The 22,174-nt window shown below is 41.7% G+C and overlaps 1 protein-coding gene across 1 annotated transcript; it reads left to right on the top strand.

Moving 5' to 3' along the window:
• The first annotated feature begins 3,148 nt into the window (after nucleotides 1-3,148).
• RPS13 (ribosomal protein S13) lies at nucleotides 3,149-12,053 on the top strand. The gene is made up of 6 exons (XM_086956049.1): nucleotides 3,149-3,297; nucleotides 3,867-3,915; nucleotides 4,482-4,560; nucleotides 10,464-10,633; nucleotides 10,784-10,884; nucleotides 11,975-12,053. The coding sequence occupies exons 1-6, from the start codon at nucleotides 3,275-3,277 to the stop codon at nucleotides 12,006-12,008; spliced, it is 456 nt and encodes a 151-aa protein (XP_086812175.1). The 5' UTR covers nucleotides 3,149-3,274; the 3' UTR covers nucleotides 12,009-12,053.
• Nucleotides 12,054-22,174: the final 10,121 nt, after the last annotated feature.

The following is a 22,174-nucleotide window of genomic DNA, read 5'->3' as shown; positions in this document are numbered from 1 at the left end:
CATTAGCACCTCCTTCATTTGAGGTGAGCATGCCCGCACAGAAAGAAAATTGTGCACAGCCAAGTGCCTGCCACCACGAGTCGCTCACTCCTCCATTGCCTGAGGTGCCTGGCCCCTTGATGAAGAGGAAAAGGCATGTCACCAGGCATCCTCTCACACCATAGTCCCCAGCAGTGAGAAGGCTGTACCAGCCCATGCCAGACTGCAGATTCTGGGCACGAAGCAAGCAACAGAAAATAAATACATGTCAAGATACAAAGAATGAGCATGGCCAGAGTGCTACACTCCAACCCACCTTGCCCCTGGGAGCTAGCACATCAAGTGCTACAGGCTCCCCACAACCCAACAAGGACTGGCTCCTGAAAACCAGGCGTTCCACAACTGTACCCTTTGCCACAGGGATGTGGATCTTTCTCAGGCCTGAGTCTGAAAGGAATAGACAGTAAATTGATGAAGGGGGCTTAACTAATACAGCCCAGTCATGCCTCAACCTGCTCACAAAGGTTACAGAACACGCTCTCAAGCAGGCCGCGGTGTTGATGAAATGTGCCTGCTGCCCCTGAGTGCAGCCCCTTGCTGCCGCCTGTAATCTTGTGGTCCTGAAGCTCAGAAAGACCCCTGTGAGGGACAGTTTCAGGCACAAATCCCCAATGACCGTTCAACAACCATGAATAAGCTTGAGGGCTGACACTTGTCGCAAGAGTGCCTCCTTATCACTGCTCTGACTTTACAGCACAGAGGCTATGGTGTCCTGTACAAGAATAGGGTGTCACACCCCCATGAGCAGGAAGGAAATGAAGTGCCCTGCCAGTCCACACACGCTCCGTCTACACCCCGGCACAAGAGAAGGGAACCGGAAATGTCCTATAGGGTGCAGCTCAGCATTAAAACCCCAAGTATAAAAGCCAACCCACGGATCAGGTTTGGTCACCCCTGGACCTCATGTCACCTGTGCCAGGCCAGTGACGCATGCGTTACGCATCCAGGTACTTTGTTGAGAACTTCGTCACATTTACCAACAACTTGAACTAAGAGACTTTAATCATCTTTTAAGTCTACATTAAGAATACTTATTTTTATAAAACCTGTGTTGTGTCCATCTGTAGTGTTTTCACTGTATTACTGTGTATATTCACAAATGCTTAACATACTGCCTATGAGATAAGCCTGTCTGCTTGTGCCAAGCTACCAAGGGGGTGAGCAGGGGTTATTAAGGAGTGTAATCCCCTTATCCTGACTTAGAAGTAAGGGTCCCTATTTGGACAAAGGTGAATACCCTTGCTAACTAGAGACCCCCAGACCTAACACCACCCACATTTTGTTCTGTGGAGTGGTCTATAACATCTAAAAAGGTCCCAAGTTAGAGATCAGCATACTATCACCAACATTTGTTTTACACTCTGGGTCTGAAGTCACAGAAAGCGAAAAGACAAAAAATTGATGCCAGCATGCTGGGGTGACGCTTATATGAGTAACACTCTGTCACTTCAGGGGAGGCATGGGTCAAGTGCGGAGCCACATGGCACCACCTACCAGTGTGTAGGAGCACTGCTGAAAACTTTTTCCGGATCCATTCTGGCACCAGGGTGTAAACGTGAGGAATGTGCAGTTAGGTGGAGTTTCCATCAGAAAGTGCTTTACCAAAGGTAAGTAACTTGTTTGCCTCTGCTGCCCTCGCCTTCTGATGCTTCGCCTTCATTTGATAATAGATTCACAATATTGAAATGTGGCTCCTTCAGCTGGACCTGACTTTTCTGATATTTCATATTCTAGCAATGTTAACCGATGAAAGTATAGGTCCCATATACAACCTCTGAGCTTTCTTATTTGAAAATTCTTTGGAGGACTGATTAAGAGTAACAAGGTGTAATGTCATGTAAACTTTGACATCAGTGACAAGACAGGTTTTGCCATTTTGTAAACTATGAAGCAATCAAAATAAATGGTAAATTACTAATACCAACTAAACCTTGCAAATAAAGACAAATGCCTCGGATAATCTATTGAACGTCGTGTCTGTGTCCCGATCATCTCCTCCCAAAAAATGAAAGATTCTGTGCAATGCTTCTATTATTGATTATGTTGCTTCCGTAAGGTTCGATGCTAATGAGGAGCTACTGTGAACCAAGCAGATTATTAAGCACATGTGCATTCAGCGATCAAGTTTTAGCCCTTCCCTGCAGGTGTGCTATTCGGTCTGCTACGAGTGAGAGCTTAACTTTACGTCTAAATGAGTGAGTCTCACTTGCAATGAGTGAGACTTGCGGTAAGTGCAATCTACTATATATTTGGTGGCTAAAATGGCAGCATTAGTTCAAGGTGTGACACATGATGGGGCAATTAACAGACATTCAGACTGTTCCTAGGCAGATCCCAGTGTTGCTGCCCAGCCTCACGTCAAGAGTTTTCAACTTCCTCCATATTAATGTAGACCATTAATCTTATCTCCTCGGAAAACACAATATATTTGATTGGAGCGATATACATTAGGTTGCGGCGTCTAATGTGTACATCAGCAAATAATTTCAAGAAATACAACTTTTAAGATTTGGTATTTAGTCTGTCGATGAGAAATATTATACAATCTTTTAAAAAACGTTCAGCGGTTGTAAGGCAATTTTTAGACTATTACATTAAAAAGAATCGGCTGCAATTCCTAACTTTCTTCTTTCGACCGTAGATCGTCCTTCGAGGAGCAACATTGAAATTTCTCACTTAAACAAACAGAAAATGTGGCAAGTATGTTTTCTCGCCCATTCAAGCCCGATCCCTTTTAATCCGCCTTCAATGACATAAACGAAAGACTAAAAATTAGCTTCCGCAGTATGTAGCAACCATGATTTGCAAAGGGTGGTTCAGAAAATCTATAAACATGCTTTCAATTGGAACAATAGGGCGTTTTTTCTGCTATAGAATATCATAGCTAATATTCGTAAATGTATAAAATATTTTACAGCGGTGAACGATATATATATATATATATTCCATCTGATATGCAACCAACACCTAATTTTAAATTCTGTCATTTCTACTTTGACGGAGCAGCACCTCCGAATTTGCACTTGGGTCAATAATCACAAAAGACCGCTTAATAACTACCATCAAAGGAGCTCGCAAAGTGAAGAGCGTGCGTCCCTATTGGAAATCTGTGTGACGTTGTGACGAGCCTACCAGAGCAGTTACGTAAAGACGTAGAAAGATACGTCACTTCCTCCTAGTTTTGGTGTTCATCCGGGAACGTTCCAGCTGTCTCTCTTTTCCTCCCGCCGCCATCATGGGTCGCATGCACGCTCCCGGGTAAGCGGGGCGTGAGGGTTGTGAATGTACCCTGAATGGGCCACGGAATAGCGGCTGGAGAACCGCCTCATGAGAGCAGTATCGGACAGTGTGGAAAGGGAGTTTGGTTTGCGGGTGGGGGGTGTAGGACGTGGTTAAGTGGAGTGACTGCTGGCTTTAGAGCGCTCATTATTATAATGAGCTCTCAATGTAAACTTGATGTTTCTCACCGCGCTCGTGTATTTTCTTCATGAAAACCCACGTGCAATAGTGATAATTAACTTTTCTGTGGGGACGTTTAGTGTCGCTCTCGGGTACTGCACCGGGGACACTTGGGAGATGTCACGTTTTCCCACGTGTGGTGTGAGCATCTTGTTCCCGAGGCTTCTTGCTCTCATTCCTATTACTGACTGTTGCACTTTTAAAAGTGAGAGAGAAGGGGTAGTACAATCCCACTGTTAAATGTCGATCATACCCCTGGTCTGTGCACAAGTTTGGTAGCCACTCCCTACTGCAGCTTCAGAAAAACACATCTTACGTTCTACTACTTCTCTTCTTGATACGTCATTTTGTTTCACGTTCCTTTACAGAAAGGGTTTGTCCCAATCTGCATTGCCGTACAGGCGAAGCGTGCCAACTGTAAGTTACCTCTTATTCTTGTGTTTGATTAACATTATCCAGTAAAATGTGATTAAACTATTTGTAGTTTACGTTATATCTAAGTTACAACTTACTGGTTAGGATGCCTGCGAACGTGTTGAATATTTAGCATCTGCCAACTCAAACATTGTAACTTAAAAACCTGACATACATTGACTGCATGCTGTGTTGGTATACGACTTTCATGTGGCTGTCAAGGCGAATGTTTAGGGATCTAGCCAATACTTTTTGAAGGGCAGTCAATTAAATTGCTCGGAACAATGTGGCGTTAGTACTTTTGTTCTTTCCTCTGGTGGCGCAAATTGGTGAGGGCTGATTGTGTTTGATTTAATCGAGCCCCATTTACTACTTTTTGTACACCATCCTTATTTTAAAATTGCATGCCTAACAATATTTTTTTATGGATTTGGATGGCGCCTTGGTCACTTGATAGGAGTATGTTGATGACTGCGATCTATTTTTATATTTGGGTTTGCCTTTGTTCATTTGGTCCTGGTTACTTTGCAGGTAAATATTTTAGTAAACTTCATAAACTTTCTTCACAGTGGTTGAAGCTCACATCGGATGATGTGAAGGAACAGATTTTCAAGCTGGCAAAAAAAGGTCTCACTCCTTCCCAAATTGGTAAGTTAAATATCAAAACCATGAAATGTGTAGTATGTATTTCAGTTGCTATAACTTTAAACACTGTTACTACGTGTGTGTATATGAGAGGAAGAGAAAAATAACATAATTGAAAATGAAAAAAGAAATGTATAGTGATTCCGGGTTATTCCTTTCGGGATCAAATGTTGGACTTGTGGAGAATAGGGAAGAGTTACATCAAATACTTGTCCCCTTTTTTTCCCCTTATCTGTTTTTAAAAAAAAATCTACTTTAGAATAATTAGATATAGGGAGAAAGATAACTATAATGCGTCCTTGCACATGAAGAATATCTGCACAGAATGTTTTGCACAATGTACATGACACTTTTTTTCCAACTCTATTCTCCCTCTCAGACTTCCAACTCAAACAATTCTTTAAAAAGATAGTTTTAAAGAAGTGATTTTAATAGGATGTTTATCTTGTTAATTCTACCCTTGTGATCACTACTATAATACTGTTATAGTTTGATTTATTTTTTTGAAATGTTCTTTTTCTTTCACTTTTTCCTTTTCCTCTTCTCTTTTCTCCCTCTCCTCAGATCACACTGATCTGTATAATTCCCTCTCTTCCGATGTTTTAGAATTGTAATCACATGTTTTTAACCAGGCAAAAATGATGTTAGAACAATTCCTTTTTCTCATTGGTACTTTACCAATAATGCCTTTCTGTCACAGCAGAAAAAGTAAAAATGATGAATGACGGCCATTAGATACGAATAGAATAAAAGTGTTAAGTCTAGTCTATTTTTAAGAAATAAAGAAGGGACTCGTACACTTTGAATGGACAGTTTAGACCGCAGGACTCTATGGTCCAGTTGAAGGCATCCGCCGAAACACGTTGACCGTCCTCTTTGTTGCACTAATGGTGTTATAATGGAATAAAATACCTCAATTTTGAAGAAAATACGTCTGGATTCAGTCTGTGCTGTGGTGAATTTAGGCTGCTGACAGGAGCCCGGCTGGGTTCGTTCTTTCTTTGAGTATGTATGTGTATATATATAGATATAGATAGATAGATAGATATATATATAGATATATATATTTTTTCACTGTTTCTAGAATCCCGAATATGTTAAGCTGCGAGTGTTAAGTGTGCCTTAATTGGCTTAAGCAGGCTTGGTTAGCTTCCTCATCTGGTGTGTGGTTTTTAGGTCTTGCCTGAGTATGCACTGCTCTGCGATGCTTATTCCAACTCCCAGAGCTTTTCCCATTGCGTAAGGCTTCCACAAAAAGCATGCAACTGGTCAAAGGCTCGGGTATGTCACGCCTCATCTTTAATTGTCCCCTCCTGTAGCCTGTGTGTCTCGGGAGTGAGCAGCGGCGCCATCTGTTTGCAGTTATCGCGCCCATGCTTTTTTAATTAGCGGCGTGCAGGGTCATCTGTTTTTCAATCTTTAGCCAAGCCAAATTTATTGCCATTGCTTGTTTATCTGTCCACGAAATGGAATCTATTCTCTGGTGCACCGGTTATTTCGCTACAGTTTGTGTTTCTTACTCTGGCACTTTACTGGGCCAGTTGGATTGCAACCTGATCCGACTCCAAAAGTGTCTGACGGTTTAATCAAAGTTTTGATTGCCTGCAAAATCTAAGTTAAAATGCTGCGGTGATGGTCGTGGGAAAATCCACAGCACAACACAAACCTGCATGTCTTACAGAGCGTATTGTTAATCTCTCCTGGCCATCTGGAAACTTACGCTATGGTTTTTGAACATTGGCATGCTTGGATCAGCTATCAGGAATATTTTATCCTAGCCCTTACATTATTGGCTTTTTGGCTGTCATTTCGCCACCATTTGTAAGAATGAGGGACTGTTATATGTCGAAAATCTGCAGTGCTTCTAGGCGGTTCACCAGCTCCTGAGCACTAACCAAAATCTTGAAATAAATGCTAACGAAACGTGCGCTGGAAGAATCAGTTTTGACTTGTAAAAACTATGGGACCCGTATAGGCATTGGCAATAATTCTCTTTCAGTGGGGGCAAAAAGAAAAATGGCCACAATGGCATGTTTTGATCATATGCCTGCAAGGAGGTGGCTAACATTTCCGTTCGTATCGGTGTGTGTGTGTATATATATATATATATATATATATATATATATATATATATATAATGTATGTTTATGGGTTGGTCTATGTGCATGTTAAAAATAGATGAGGGCGGCATCAGATGAGCCAAGGAACGATTGTCCCAACAGCAGTATGCAGCTTTTAGAAGAAAAAGTGTGGGGATAGGCATGCCTCTCCTATGGAGTGCTAAAAACAGGAAAATAGTCTGTCAATTGGAAAGCACCCATCACATGGTATAGATGAAATAAAACAGTGAGGGGGCAAATGCTCTTCTATTAAGTGCTAAAAGCTGAAAACCACAGTCGCCAGATGTCAAGTAGAAGATAACCATAACATGCTAAAGATGAAGTGCATCAGTGAGGGGACAAAGTATAGGGAGAAAAGCAATCTAATAAGCAGGTAAGATACAGGCCAAGTCCAGATTAAGGGGCAGGTCCAAAATCCAGTATGTCAATATTTTTATATCGAACCTGGCAGCACATGCGCTGCGAGACATGCAGTATTCAGGCATGTAGTTAAAGATATATATTGGCTTGTCATTGTCCACTATTAACTGGCTTTTCTTTGGTCAATAGGCTTAGTGGTAGCTTCTTAGTACCGTCACATTTTGTAACCTCTCATGACACCCCATGTTAACCTTTGTTACTCGGTAGGCTTTAATTGGAGCATCCAAGCACTTTCCTCAAATAGCTTTGTCCTGCCTGCTGTTGCAGACAGGACACGCTCCCCCAACGTTTAAACAAAATAAAAATCTTTATAGCACGCAAACGGTCTCACATTTGCGAGAGTTTACGCTATTGGCGAAACCTTTTTCTGTTTTAAAACGCATAAAAGCATCTTCATTTACAATGACAATAGCTCAAACTCTCGTAAATTCAAGACCTATTGCATTGCAAATGCTTGTTATGATCCGGCTTCAAAGCACAGGAGTTCTCGGACCATTCGGTCACCAGAGGATGGCTTGGCCTCATCCTCGGAGCCACAATTAAGTATGTTTTGATTGGGCATAAGCTGGTGCTTCCACAAAAAAGTTCTTCTCTCCACACAGTTGCGTTTATTTATCCAGCTGCCTGAATTTGAACCCTTAGGGGCACACACATGAGTGTAGTACTATTTAAGTGTCTTGGAAACCTGCATAATAGGAGTTTTTTTTTCTCTGGCAGAAGCACAGATGGGAGTAGGGCAGTCAGTAACTTGCCTGGATTTTTCTAGGTCTGCTATCTAACCTTTCAAACTAAGCCAGTATTATTCTACAGTTCTTGGCCTCCACAAACTTGCATATCCATTCCCAGGCTAAATGTTATTTTAAAGCCCATGGGCTTTGCCAGTGCTTATGTATTGGAGATGATGGGTATTCAACAAAAGGCGATCAAAGCTGACATAGGGAAGACCTTAAAACTGGTTCTATCCATTTTTTTTCCCTTTCAGATACGAATGTCTGTTCCTGGTGCTGTAGGGCAAACTAGCATTAACCAAGCCAGTAGGGTTAAAATATGTAACATGCGCAAATGCTGGGGTGTGGAATTTCATTAAACTCAACTTGTCCCTTTTGTGCCATGTAATGCAGCAGCAAATTATGGCAGCAATCTCCTTGTATAATAGCTCTGAAAAAGCCTCTCTAAGTATACCAGGGCTCCTTCCATAGTAGGATGTGAATACTCGGAATTCCCTTATGTTGCCACGTTTGAAATGCCCTTTTGTGTCTGCAAACCTAACTTGCATATATTAATGGTTTCACCAACTCTTCTCTTTTCCCATACTGAGAAGGGTTGGAAATTTCCTCATGACAATGGCTGATATAATAAGTCTTCCAAGGTTGGGGAAAAAAGTGGTTGGAGGCGAAGTGAACTTCCAAACACTCAGATTTTCTCATGAGCAAATCTACACCTGCATATTTGATCATGCTAAAATGCAGTTCAATAATATTTCCTGGGAGTACTGTTTCTTGGTCTGCTTCTGTAAAGTCTTGTGCATTAACAAAAGCTGTATATCTGCACTTAATGCAAAGACTTGGGTGCAGTTTTGAGACTTTAATAACTGGGCCCCTAATTGGGTCTGGCGTTGAACATTTGTGTTTATTACAATTATCTCTATCGGCTAGCTTCACTGAGTGCCAGCATTCTGTTCTTAAACAAGGAGCATACTGATGCACAGTAATTTTGTTCAGTGCCAGGAACTAGTGTGGCATTGTGTGCCTTTGCCAATGTGTGTTATAATGGTGAGGGCCCGGCAGCGCCCTCACCATTAGTTTTACAAAAAACATGCCAAAACAAGTCACACATTGACTACCAAAAGGCTGACCCAAAAAGTCAAACCTACTGGCTTTACCAATGCTTGTTTTTGTTTCCCATAATTATATGAAAACCGGTTACACTGATTAGTCCAATAAGAATATTTTTGGGAAATGCTAGCAAACATCACTACATTTTACTAATTGATGCGGCAAAGAAATGGTACCTAAAATTTTACAGTCGTTCAGTGAAATATATGTGCAATTTTTAGATAACTTTTTATTTTGAAAAAAGACTCCAATATTTGCATCTAATCAGCATTCTGGGAGCATTATGCGTAGCCTCATTGAAAACGTGTACCCTTTTAAACTGGAACCACTCAGTGCAGTCTGAGCTTACATTTTAGAGCTTTCACCCTAATAATTATGGCTTTACATTAATAAACCATAAATACAAGTTTGAACCGCATTAACACATGGTCACACAGTACCTTAACTGCATGCAATGCCCTTCCCTGATCCATAATGTGGTAATGTAAACTAGCATCCAAAGGGTTTGTGTTGTAGGGGTTTGGGGCCTACTTGTCCCAATGACAAAATGCACATACAAACTTGTTGCTCTTGACCCCGAACAATGTGGGCAGTGCGTTGGGCTATAGGAATTCCACAACCCTGAGATACTGGATTCGGATTCAATGCAAACGTCAAGCTTATTATTTTTGTCCTATATCTTTTGTTGGCTTCTATTTCTGTTGCATAAAGCTGGGGGATTAGAGAGAAATGAACCTGACTGTGTTAATACTTGTACATTAGAATGATTTACTTTCTTTAAAATGCTAATCTTTCTGGCTGGATTTGGTTATGGGTTGCCTGTTTGTAGCATCCGAAGGAAGGAGGTAGCAAACGGTGTGGAGATTGCAGTACTCTGAGTCTCCTGACAAATTTTTAAACTGGCAAGAAATTAGTTCTAATTTCCATGTACTCTACCTAATTGACTAATTTAATTACTGTTTAAGTGGTGATTGTAGGGAGAGCTGATCACTTTACATACTGCAATTCATTTCAATAAATGTGTAGAAATATGGTTAAACGGGCAAATATTGGTTGGGCAATCCTCATTGCTTGAGCCTTTGGCTTTGGCACTTGCCTGGCTGAGGTGGCATAGACCCTCCCACCCCCCCCCAAAAAAGGATTAGATCATTGCTTTAATTTATCCTGCTTGACTCCTTGTGCCCATGTTGGGCGCTTGAATGCTGGATGACTGGTGCACAACCGTGGCCGTTTTGCTACAGTGTTCTTGCAGCATTCACCATTTTCTCTTAAAGGGTGTTAACATTGATTTTCCAATAACTCCACAGGTGTGGATTGTACCAAGTTTTAGCATGGTTGGTGTTTTGATATTACCTTACCTACAGAGCTTGGACAAAACACTGCAATTAATTTAAATATATGCATGTTTAACCACAAAGGTTCTGCTTGTGTGTATTGTAGTCTTTGAGTTTAAACGTCATTTGCTGCACACTTTGAATATTTTGTACTGTACGTAGAGTTGTAACCTATGTCCTGCAAAACCTTTTTCTAGGTGTGATTCTGAGAGATTCACATGGTGTTGCTCAGGTTCGCTTTGTTACTGGCAACAAAATCCTGAGAATACTTAAATCCAAAGGCCTTGCCCCAGACCTTCCCGAAGATCTGTATCATTTGATCAAAAAGGCTGTTGCGGTGCGCAAACATCTTGAGAGAAACCGTAAGGTAATAAATAACATTTAAATTAAACAGATGAACATTTTCAATGTTAGCTTCGCGACATTTGTTGCTTATACAATTGTAATGGCTTATTTGGATAGGGTTTGCCCCCCTTCAAGAAATGTTTATAACAAGTTTTCTTTTTTTAACTTTCAGGACAAGGATGCTAAATTTCGCCTCATTCTGATCGAAAGCAGAATTCACAGGCTGGCACGCTATTACAAGACTAGGAGAGTGCTACCACCAAACTGGAAGTAGTGAGTATTTTCCTACAAACGTGTTTAGTGTGGTGAAATTGGAGCGCTTTTGACAGATACAAGACTGCTTTAGATACATGTTCATCAGGCTGCAGTAACTAAGCTTTAAAGGGTCTCAACCGATTAGATGTATGGAGAGACCTGAGCAAATTAGATAATTTAATGATTAAGCATTAAAAATAGAAAAACTGTGGGACTGTTTTAATGTATGTTCGTAACAATGGACAGAAAAGTAATGTCAACTTCTACCTGAGTTCTGTGTCCAAAATGATCCAGAAGTATACTGGGAAAGCTTTCCAATATTAGAATGCCAACTGAAGATGACTTTGTCACACGTGAGACTTGTTAGGCGGGCAATATTTGTAAAGTGATTTCTGTGTCAGTTGTGAATTAGACAACAGCTTTTGGAAGGAGATTCCACCTGATACATATTAATTAATGTTCCTGATTTGGTGTCTGCTGGATCCTTGTGTGACTCTTGCCAATTGTTGGGTATTCGCTGTTAAAATTAGTAATGCACCCTCCACATTGAACCCATGTACAAAGTCATCGGTCCATTCATGCTACAATGAAAGTTACTTTAGTGTTCTATGTATTGGCACAATGTCATTCAATCAGTTTAGTTTGGACCCAAGTCGTCCACGAAGTAAACTAGTCCAGCGTTAATGACTTATGAAAGGACCTGCCATGCCCATCATTCCTATGAAGGTTTAATGCATTTTTTGAATGGTTTTATCACTTGCATTGAACAGATCTAGATTTAGAAAACCTACATTTTAAAGCTTTAATGCATATCGAGGCCACAAATCTATAGCTACAATTTATAATCTTTTCCTGCCTTTCCTGGATGCAGTGCATGCATTAAAGTCGCGGGAATGTGGAAGCTGTAGTGTTGTAATTGATGCTAATTTGGTTGTTGTTGATTACCTCATGCTTCCATAAACTCTCCTAACTAAAAAGTGGACAGGGGGATTAGGTTAAGCAGTTAAACTAACTAACCATGTAAAGCATATCTAATTAGGTATTCTGTTTTGAAATGTACTGTAATGTTTGTTAGCCCGTGTCCTAATTGTTTTTTTCTTCTTTACAGTGAATCTTCAACGGCTTCAGCACTGGTAGCATAATGATTTTTTGCTGTGCTGAGAAATAAACTTTTCAACTAAACTACAGACCGCTCTTTTGTTTGCATTTTTAACTTTACGTTGTGTGTTCCTGTACGATGTCTATCTGCCTTTTTGTTTTTTCACTACCCGAATTTTCTGAGATGTTAAAATATATTGCACATTTGCACAAGAACGTTTACGGACTACCTAGACTTCTAATGGATAGATCATCCAAATTTATTTTTTACTGATTTAATATGCTGTTGTGAGTCCAGCTTGGGGTATTCGAGGGCAGGTGTTGAGTAGTTCATTTGGATGCCGTCCGCTAATTAAATTAGCTTCTAATGGCCCTCTTGCAGTCTTTTCCCATGATGCTAAAGATCCATTGCAATATCCCTCTTATTAGCTTCTTTAATTTAGCAGAATATTTTTTTGAAAGGATATTTAATTTTGGACTTTAACGTCTTCAGTTATAAAGCCAGAAGGCTAGCTAATAGTGTCTACATTAATTTAAAATAGAGCGTTTGTGTGACCAAGCAAGTAATCCATAGTTTTTTGTATTGTAAATGATATCTGTCCGACTCTGCACTTAATGACTCACCCCCCTGTAGTCTGACCTCCTTTCTCTCACTATCCTTGATTCTTGGAATCCTAGAGTAAAATGTTTCCTGTCCAGCACTGCTGTTACTCATCTCTTACTGTTCAAGCACACTAAATAATTAACTACATGCGCATGGCATGGCAGCATGTTTGTCGGTGAAACCTCCAAAAAGCATCTTCAATATGTGGGCTCTTTTAAATATGATGCTCAGTCTTTATTAACTCCACTCATGCAGAACCCTGAACTCTGCACAAGGGAACTAAGAACGCTAAACCACAGTTTATCGTAAATCTAAATGGAGGCCTAAGTAACAAATCATCAATCCATAGTAAGCCTTCTGAGCTCTATAGGACTCCTCCCACCAAAAAGAAGCTATAATAAAGTGCAATCTTAAAACAGTTTCTGTAATTACTTGCAACTGCTACAAAAAAGGGAATGCCAAACTCTTTAAAAACGTTGCTTGCCCCACAGACTACATAGTTCGCTTAGTTGCTAGACGATTGTTTGATTCTACTCGCCCCTAGAGAAGAGTAATCCTCTGTATAAACCCATGTAAGAATAGATACTGAGGGTTTCTCAATAGAGTTCTGTCCTCAATTTGGTCAATAGTGGCTGTGATTACGTCCTAAAAATGTTCATTTGGGGAAGCACCACAATATATGGAATAGCATGCATGCACCTCCAGTGTCCTCAACGCTTCCTGAGAAAGGACTAGCGCACCTCCTTATCTGTTTACCCCAAAAAAACAGACTATGCCTTAACCACAGCCCTGGAGCTCCACATAGTGGCTAATAATTGCGACTTTCACAGTTAAACCTTCAGGAATCTTCGAACTACTAAATTCTAATCGGCCCTATGGACGTTAGCCCTTCCCACGCCTCTCTCCCAGTTATGGCCTCACTGCAAAGCCATGGGAATATATGGTCAATTCCTACCGCATTAAAGATCTGCAAAATTAATCCTAACATGCTGCGAAAACTACAAACTCAAAATGTCCAGAAAAAACAAATAACTGACATCTACTAGAGTTTAGTGCTTGAAGGCCTTCAAACTGGCTTTGTCTACATCAAGAGACCTCTGACATGGAATTACCTCTTCCTACAGCACCTACATGTAACCAACGTCCCCAATGGATCTAAACTTGCTATGTCCCCATCCCAAACATTTTGCGTAGACTTGTCCATATCCATTTACATAACTGGAAACATTCGAATCCAAGCCCCAGAACAGAACCTGTCTTTGACTGCCACTTGGCAGCTCTCTGCACCTCTAATCTCCACAAGCTGTGGCATTACTTAAAGAAGTATTGCCCCCATTGATCACGACCCAGTTCCCCTGCACATTCAGATAAAATGACCACACGTTATTCCTCCCAGTCCCTGAATCACCTCAGGCTAGTTCCTACCTGAACCACTACTATAGCCTATGGTAACCACCAATATCTCTCTCTGCCTTAAAGCCAGCTGTATCTTAACTGATTCCTATATTCATCCGCCTGGAACTTCGAATCAACACTGCTGGAAGCACTATGAAAGTAAATCAAGATCTGCCCCAATTCGCAAACACTGATCTTGCCAAAATCATTCTCTGACACCGTACCGTATGGTCAACTATCCTTACTATTCCGTGCCACAGACTCCCCAACTGGTGTTCCCAGCCAACCTTGCAACCCCAAAGATTCCGGTCATCCTCCGCACAAATAGAATCCATCAAGCTTACTCCCTGGCCACCTCCCCAACTCGATTTAACACCTTGGCTGCTAAGGGTTCCCCCCCCCCTGTGCTGGATTCCCACAATTACCATTGTTTGTGACAAGGTCAACTCGTCATAAGCACAGCACAGGGCAGGTAAAGCCCATGACGAGTTGCCCTTGTCACTAGCAGGGAAGTGGTTAAACCAAAAACACCCAAACTAAATTGTATGTGTAGGAAGCTGGTTCTCTATTACAGAGGCTAAAGTAGCCCCTTATCCTCATATGGTAGTGTGGGCGAGCAGTTAGACCGATCATGGGGTAGTGTTAGGCATTTGTTGTACACACTGGCAATAAATGACACATTCAGAGAATAAATCTGAGACCAATTAATAAAAAAATAGTTGGGTTATATTTTTGTAGAACCACAGAACTTCGTCAGACATTCATTTTGCAAAATAAATACTTTTCAATGTAAATAGTGGACACTTCTACAATTTTCAGGCTTTGTAATGTTAATCTACGGGAGAAAGAACATTTAACATGCATAGGCACATCCACTTATAAGACCAGTCTTGGGAAGTTAAGGTTACTATTGGGCAAGGTTCAGCTGTAGTACACCACCAGGGGTGGCCGGGTGTAAGGTTGAGTGCCCAATACAATCAATAAATCAATAGTAATTTGGGCAGTTGGCCATGGGCTGCTTACAAGTAGCAGAGGCTTGGGGGACCAGTCTCTGGGGGTTGAGGTCAACATTGGACAGGGCCCAAGGCAGTCCTTCCAAGGTCCTGGAGGTTGCTGGGCTGCAGCATGAGGCTTCTTTTGGTTCTCTGCTGGTGCCACTTTGTCATGTCTAGGGTCTTATGTCACCAGGAACTGAAGTTCAGGGTCTGGGTATGCCACATAATTAATAGATTTAGGGGTGTTGCAATGGAGTGATGGGTAGTAGCCAAAAGGCCTCTTACCTGTGGGGTCTACACCCTCTATTATGCCCACCTCCTGAGAGACCTGACCCAGATTGGATAAGTTCTACCATCTTCAATATATTGGGCACTAAAGTGTACTCCATTTGCCTCCAGCACCTGAGGGGTGGAGTTGGCAAAGGGGGGGAAGAAACACCGTTTCTCTCTGTTTTCCCATCTGTCCTCCCGCCCCCTCCCAAAAAGAGGGGGCGTGCAGAAAGGGGGCCTGCTGTTTCTAACAGGCGGTGGTCGCTTTACAAAGGCAGCAAGCTCTTCAAAGCTCCCAACTACAGATGGCTCTTCCAGACCCATGAAAGGCATTGTTCTAGACCTCTGAGTGTACAGGCACTCTCCGCATGAGGTTGGAGCATTGGTGGAAGCAGGCCAGCCGATGACCACACTAAGGATTGGTAGGTTTCATGGGTCCCCTTCAAGAGGTCCTCTGTGGGTAATATTTTTTTTATGAATCTGACACTGGAATCTGCAATTTTATTATGCTGCGATATTTAGTACTATACTTGAGTGAAGCCATCCTGACGCTGGGGATCTCGTAATGACCAGTGTCCAGCTATGTACTTACTATGGCTTCCCTGGTCACTTACAATATCCAGGAATCGACAAGGATATTGCAGGGGCATAGCTACTCCTGCATATGTGCCATCACAGGCAATATAGTGCAACCTGCCTTGGGGCGAATGCCTCCTAGAGGGGTGTCTTACAAATATGACATGCTGTGTTTATGGCCATGGCACACAGGCATGTATGCCATTTCAACTCTTCAGTTTTGTTTGCACCAAGCTGCAGTGGCAATGTGCTTGGTCTGGGGCCACTTAAAGTGGCACATATCTTGCTGTACTCCTTATGGACACACTAACTACAAAAAAATGGAACCAGGGATACCTTTTACTAGGTATTTGCATGTGAGCAAAAGTGGTGCCAAATGTGGTTCTGGTTTTAGGGAAGGAACACTGGTACTAGGAACCTGGTTAGTAGGGAACCAGTACTCTATAGTGTTGTATTTTTTGGTGGGAAAATAACCCAATTTCCTACAGAATGTTATTAAACTGTAGGTTAGCAGTGAAGCATTCCACTGAAAAACAATTCTACTTAGTAAAATTGACATGCTTTCTGGTGGAAATATGGCTAAATGACAACTCGTCCCCTATTACTGATCTTGCCGGACTGCGATGGTAAAGACCATATCATGGTCTATTAGCTATCATACATATTAATCTTTGCTTAAAACCCTTGTATTGGCTACTTTAAAATACCTAGTTTGATCTCCCTTCCAAAGGCTCTAACCCCATCAAATTCCACACCATCGATCACCCACTCGGGGAGAAACTACAATTTTGAGGATTTAATAGACCTTATAATGCTAAACTCCATGAATGACTCCTGACATTCTAGGAGACCTAAACTTGCACGATGCTGATGATGGAACAGTATTAGCCTGACAAAATAAAAAACATCATACTCTCGCTAGACACACCACCTTTTCTCCTGCCGCCAAAGTTAGACCCCTCCTCTTCATCCAATGGTCCCCTCAAGTCATCCTCTCTGAGAACAAGTACACCAAATACCATCACTTGCAACTGGAAGATCACTGCAACTTGACAAAGTTTGAAAATATCACTGATGTAACATTCCACCTACAGATCTGACTAACCTCGCTCTCCTTCCTAAAACTATTGCAAAATGTGTGCTCTTAACAACTGTATTGAAAATTCAACCTACATGACACCTTCCAATCCTTGTTCATGGAAGGCTGCAGCACGGACACAGCAATCTTGAACACCACTGATGACTTGACCAGATCTCGCTACAACAGTGAGGCCTGCGCCCTAATCCTCCTGGACTTCTTTGGTACTGTTACCCACAACATTTTCCTAAACAGTCTCACAGCATGCTGTCATCAATGGTACTGCCTTGCACTGGTTCGCCTCATACCTGATCCAAAGATCTCACTGGATCAAACAATTCCACCTTCCCAGCAGTATAAGTCCCACACTGATTTCCCCCAAGGATCAATGCGGTCTCCTGCCTTGTTCAATTCTTTCATGGAACCCCTTGTGATCCTGAAAAAGGCCAGACTTACCATCTCTATGTGAATGACACCCAACTCTCAATCTTGTATCCAAAGACATCTGGCACCTAAACAACACTCCGTGATACCAACCTGGTTGACCAACAAGCACTTCAAGTGTAACCCCAACAAAATTAAACTCCTCTTCATCCAGTCTAAAGGTAAATCTAATCCTTAACTGGCTTGACAAAGTAACTGCATGTAATTGTAAATTATCAAAGTCACGAGGGATTACTCTTGACAACTTGAACATGAAAGACCATTTTAAAACCCCTGGAAAAAAGACAGTCTACCTGCTGAAACACCCCAAAAAATGCAAACCCTTCATCCCCATTGAAGATCTAAAGACTACAATCCCTAGTTCTATCAAAGCTGGACTACGGCAACGCAACAATCGCAGGTACTCCAAAAATCTATTGTATCCCCATGAAATCCACACCCAACGCAGCGGCTAGACTTCTCTCTAGGGACAGGCGATATGAACGCATCATTTCCACACTTAAACTCAAATGGCTACCAGTTAAAGCAAGAAGCATCTTCTAGACTGTCTGCATAGCTGACAAAACGTCTTAAACTGGAAATCAGAGTTACCTCGCCAGCAAACTTTCAAAAGCTGCCCAAAAGAGGATTTTGCGCCTGCTCAAATTTCAATCAAAAGAAAAAATCACTCGTTTGTGGGAATACACACAGAATTTGGAACAATTTGCTTCCGGAAGTGTGTGACACTCAACCATACTTGTGCTACAGGAAAAAAAAACACAAAACATTTATTCTCAACAAATACCTGAAACCACCTTCCCTGAAAAAAAATGCATATATGTACCTCTCCCTCCCACCCCCATAGATTATTTCTCTACCTCTGAAACTACTGCTTTTCCGCTTCATACTACCATCACTAATTCCAAACTATATTGAGCACCTTTTAACCCCCCTTTTTTTATTATAAATCATTTCCACATATAAATGTTGCTGACTTCTTGTAATGTGAGACTGTTTACAATTCTGAATGATTATTGCCTCACACAGTTTGTTACAATTAGAACAATGGGTACAAACAATACAAATTTCTCATTTCCAGGTAGCGCCTCCAAATTTGGACCTATTACTCCTCAAGCTTAACACTTAATGGAGGTAGCTCATCCCAACTGGTACAACATGGGCGTATACACTAGATAGATTCATAACCTTAAAACAGTCCTTTGCCTACTTGTTTTATACTAGGTCACCACCTTCTTATGACCTGTTTATTCGTATTTTTGCTAAAAATTTTACTCTGTCACTTTCTTGTTGGTTATACTAACCATCTGCGTTCATCTTGGGACTGATAATATGTACCCATTACTGTTATTGTTACTCCCGTTTTGCGTAGCATGGTACTGTCGTCCTACTCCCTGCGTACGTATTTTGGGGGGAGGGAGGGGTCACCTAGAGGAAGGAGAAAAGAGTATATAGGAGCAGACACTTGTCAGAGTTTCAGTAGGTTCCTTCTCATTTTGTATCGCATCCTGTTTTTTTTGATGATGTTTAACTCTCACAGAGATACCTTGCACAACCCACCACACCAAGTCCGCTTGATCCCTTATTGTTTCCCCACCCCTTGCTGTAGGCACGCATCTCAATTCTCCAACTTTTACTTATTAGTAAAGGTTGTACTGAAATTTATCCAATTTTGTCAGAGTATGGTGCTGGAATTTGTCACAAAAATTCGCTTTTCACACATCTCACCGCCAGCTTTCCACATAGATATAAAATATATCACCAATGGCTAACACCAACTCAATCCAAGACTATCTTAACGTAATATCACTAAATGTCAAAGGACTTAACCATCCGGTTAAAAGGCGGAGAGTGTTCGATTATCTGGCAAAAACAAAAGGGGACACCGTCCTTCTGCAGGAAACCAAGCTATCTGAAGATGACTTGCGATTCCTTAACATCCATTGGTCGTCACATGTCCTGTCCTCTCCTGCACCACAAAAGAAAGGTGGAGTAATCACACTGTTGTCGAAAAATGCCATTCTGACACTGCTATCACACACTCACGACACAGAAGACAGGTTACTAGTGACTCATCTACGCAGAGAGGATGATCCCATTCACGTAGTGAATATATATGGCCCTAACTCTGATGATCCCATGTTTTGGGAATGTCTCTCGGTCCATCGAACATATCCCCCAAGATGAACTACTAATAGTGGGTGGCGATTTTAACCTGCCCCATGACCCCTTATTAGACAGACAATCCAAATGCTCATTCCACCCCTCACGGTCGCATGAGGCCCTCCTACGCCTCTGAACGCTACTGCCTCAAGGATTCTTGGCGACTTCAGAACCCCGATGGGAGAGACTACACCTTTTATTCTGCTCCACATAACTCCTATTCACGTATTGATTTTATCTTGTTATCCACCTCATTCGCACACCTGATTGAAGAAACTGGCATTGCCCCCAAACTGGTGTCCGACCATGCATGTATTCACACCAAACTTGCAGGTTCCCGCTCGATCCGCCCACCTAGAAGATGGCGACTTAATGATGAAATTCTAACCAGCCCAGAGGACAAACTCAGGATAGCGGACGCCATTGAGGAATACTTACTCCTAAACAATACCGCAAATACCACGCCTAACATCCTATGGGATGCTCTTAAGGCCACAATCCGTGGAGTCATTATAAATATTAGAGCTAAAACCAATAAAAAAAACTAAACAAAGACCTGGAACAATTGGAACTAGATATCGGAATCCCAGAAGACCAGCACAAGTCCAACCCCCAAGATCACAAACCCCTCGACCTCCTCACTAAAAAGAAATATGAATACAATGCCATAACTAGTAAAAGAGCGGGCGTTTGGATTAACCGTTTCAAAGCCCTAAAACTCTGCGAAGGAAATAAAGCAGGTAAATTGCTAGCTTCATATCTCCAACATAAGCAAAAGCTGTCAACCATAGCATCAATAAAAGACTCTGCAAATATTACCCACACCAATCAGACTAAAATCCTAGATACATTTAAAACCTTCTATGAAGAGCTCTACAAGAAGGACAAGGCGCTGGACATAGCAGCTTGCAGCGACTATCTTGAATCTCTCGATCTTCCTAAACTATCAGAAGCTGACAAACTAAGATTAGGATCCACCATCAGTAAAATAGAGATCACAGAGGCCATCAAATCTCTAAAAAATAACAAAGCCCCCGGCCCAGATGGCTTCACCGCATCTTTCTATAAAGCCTTTGAAAACCAACTTACCCCAACGCTCCACACTTCTCAATTCTACGGCAACCAGTGGATGAGTGAGGCTAACATAATCGTGATCCCTAAGGAGGGGAAAGACCCTCTCCACACCAAAAACTACCGCCCCATCTCTTTGATAAATCTTGATTGCAAGATATATGCCAAGATCCTGGCAAACCGCCTAAACGCTGTTCTTCCCACTTTAATAAGCCCATCGCAAGTTGGCTTCCTGAAACACAGGATGTCTAATGACAATACCAGACTTTTGTGCCATATACTAGAGAAAGCTAACAACTGCCAATCACCGATGGTCGCGATCACCCTGGACGCTGAAAAGGCCTTCGATAAGGTGTCATGGTCTTTCCTTCAACACTGTATGCGTTCATTCAACCTCGGACAATCCATCACAATGGTGATGGCCCTTTACTCCTCCCCTTCGGCTCGAATAGCACTCAATGGCACACTTTCCAACCCATTTCGCCTCTACCAAGGCACCAGACAGGGCTGCCCACTTTCACAGGCACTATTCCTTTTGGCCCTTGAACCCCTTCTAACTGACATCAAAAGGAATAAGGACATTCAGGGAGTCTCCTTTGGAGATACTCAGATAAAATTAGCAACATATGCTGATGATATATTGATTGCGACAGAAAACCCGGCCAAATCAATCGAATGTCTTATGACCTCAATCAGCAAATACTCGAACTTGTCGGGATACAAGCTAAACAAAGACAAATCCGAAGTTAAACCACTAAACATCTTCACCACCAAAGAAGTTCTTGGTAACTCGGGTCTAGCTTGGCAAACAGGAGTTATAAAATATTTAGGGATAGAGTTTACCAATAAATTATTGAGCACCATCAAACACAACGAAACGTTGACACTGACAAAAGTTAAAAGAATCCTTGATGGCTGGTCCCCACGCTTTATTACTTGGTGTGGAAGGGTTGAATCTATAAAAATGATGATTTCGCCTCTAATCAACTACCTGAGCACTATGCTACCCCTCACCTTCTCCAAAGAATTCCTCTGCAAACTTGATAAAATGATTTCCTCTTTCCTTTGGCAAGGGAAAAAGGCCAGAATTAGCCTGAAAAAACTACGGCTTGATAAATCCCTAGGAGGCGTCAATCTGGCTGACTTAAAGCTCTATCAAACTGCATTTTTAGCCAGACAAGGGTCTTTTTGGCTAACCTCGGAGGAGCACGGGGGTAGGAATAATGATTTCTTTCTCTGGCAGACATGTGAGTAATAGACTTTGACCTCGAGTCTCAAAAAACGGGTCACAGGGGTAAAACGTACTAACAAAATCTCGCTGATTCTGAAAACCATTTAATACGAGATTTTGTTCCTTATAGTAAACTGCGCAGAATACCCCTCGCCTGCAAACTCATGGGGCGATGACAATTATTGAGATAAGTATGTTACTGATATCCTGACTATTTTGTAAATATTGTGAAGGAGGTCCCCCTCCCCTTTCAATTGCTAGTTTGTTGGAAATGCATGGAGTCATGAGTGTTTAGTGTGTGTGATGAGATGATAGTGGAACCCACAGTATGAAACCACTATTTGTCTCTAACGACAGGCAGTTGATGTCGAGAGACACATAACAAC

Source organism: Lissotriton vulgaris, chromosome 2_1, assembly GCF_964263255.1.
Source record: "Lissotriton vulgaris chromosome 2_1, aLisVul1.2, whole genome shotgun sequence".
In the NCBI taxonomy this organism is placed as follows: Eukaryota; Metazoa; Chordata; class Amphibia; order Caudata; family Salamandridae; genus Lissotriton; species Lissotriton vulgaris.
The sequence above is the reverse complement of the archived record's forward strand: the minus strand, read 5'-3'. Positions and strand labels throughout refer to the sequence as shown.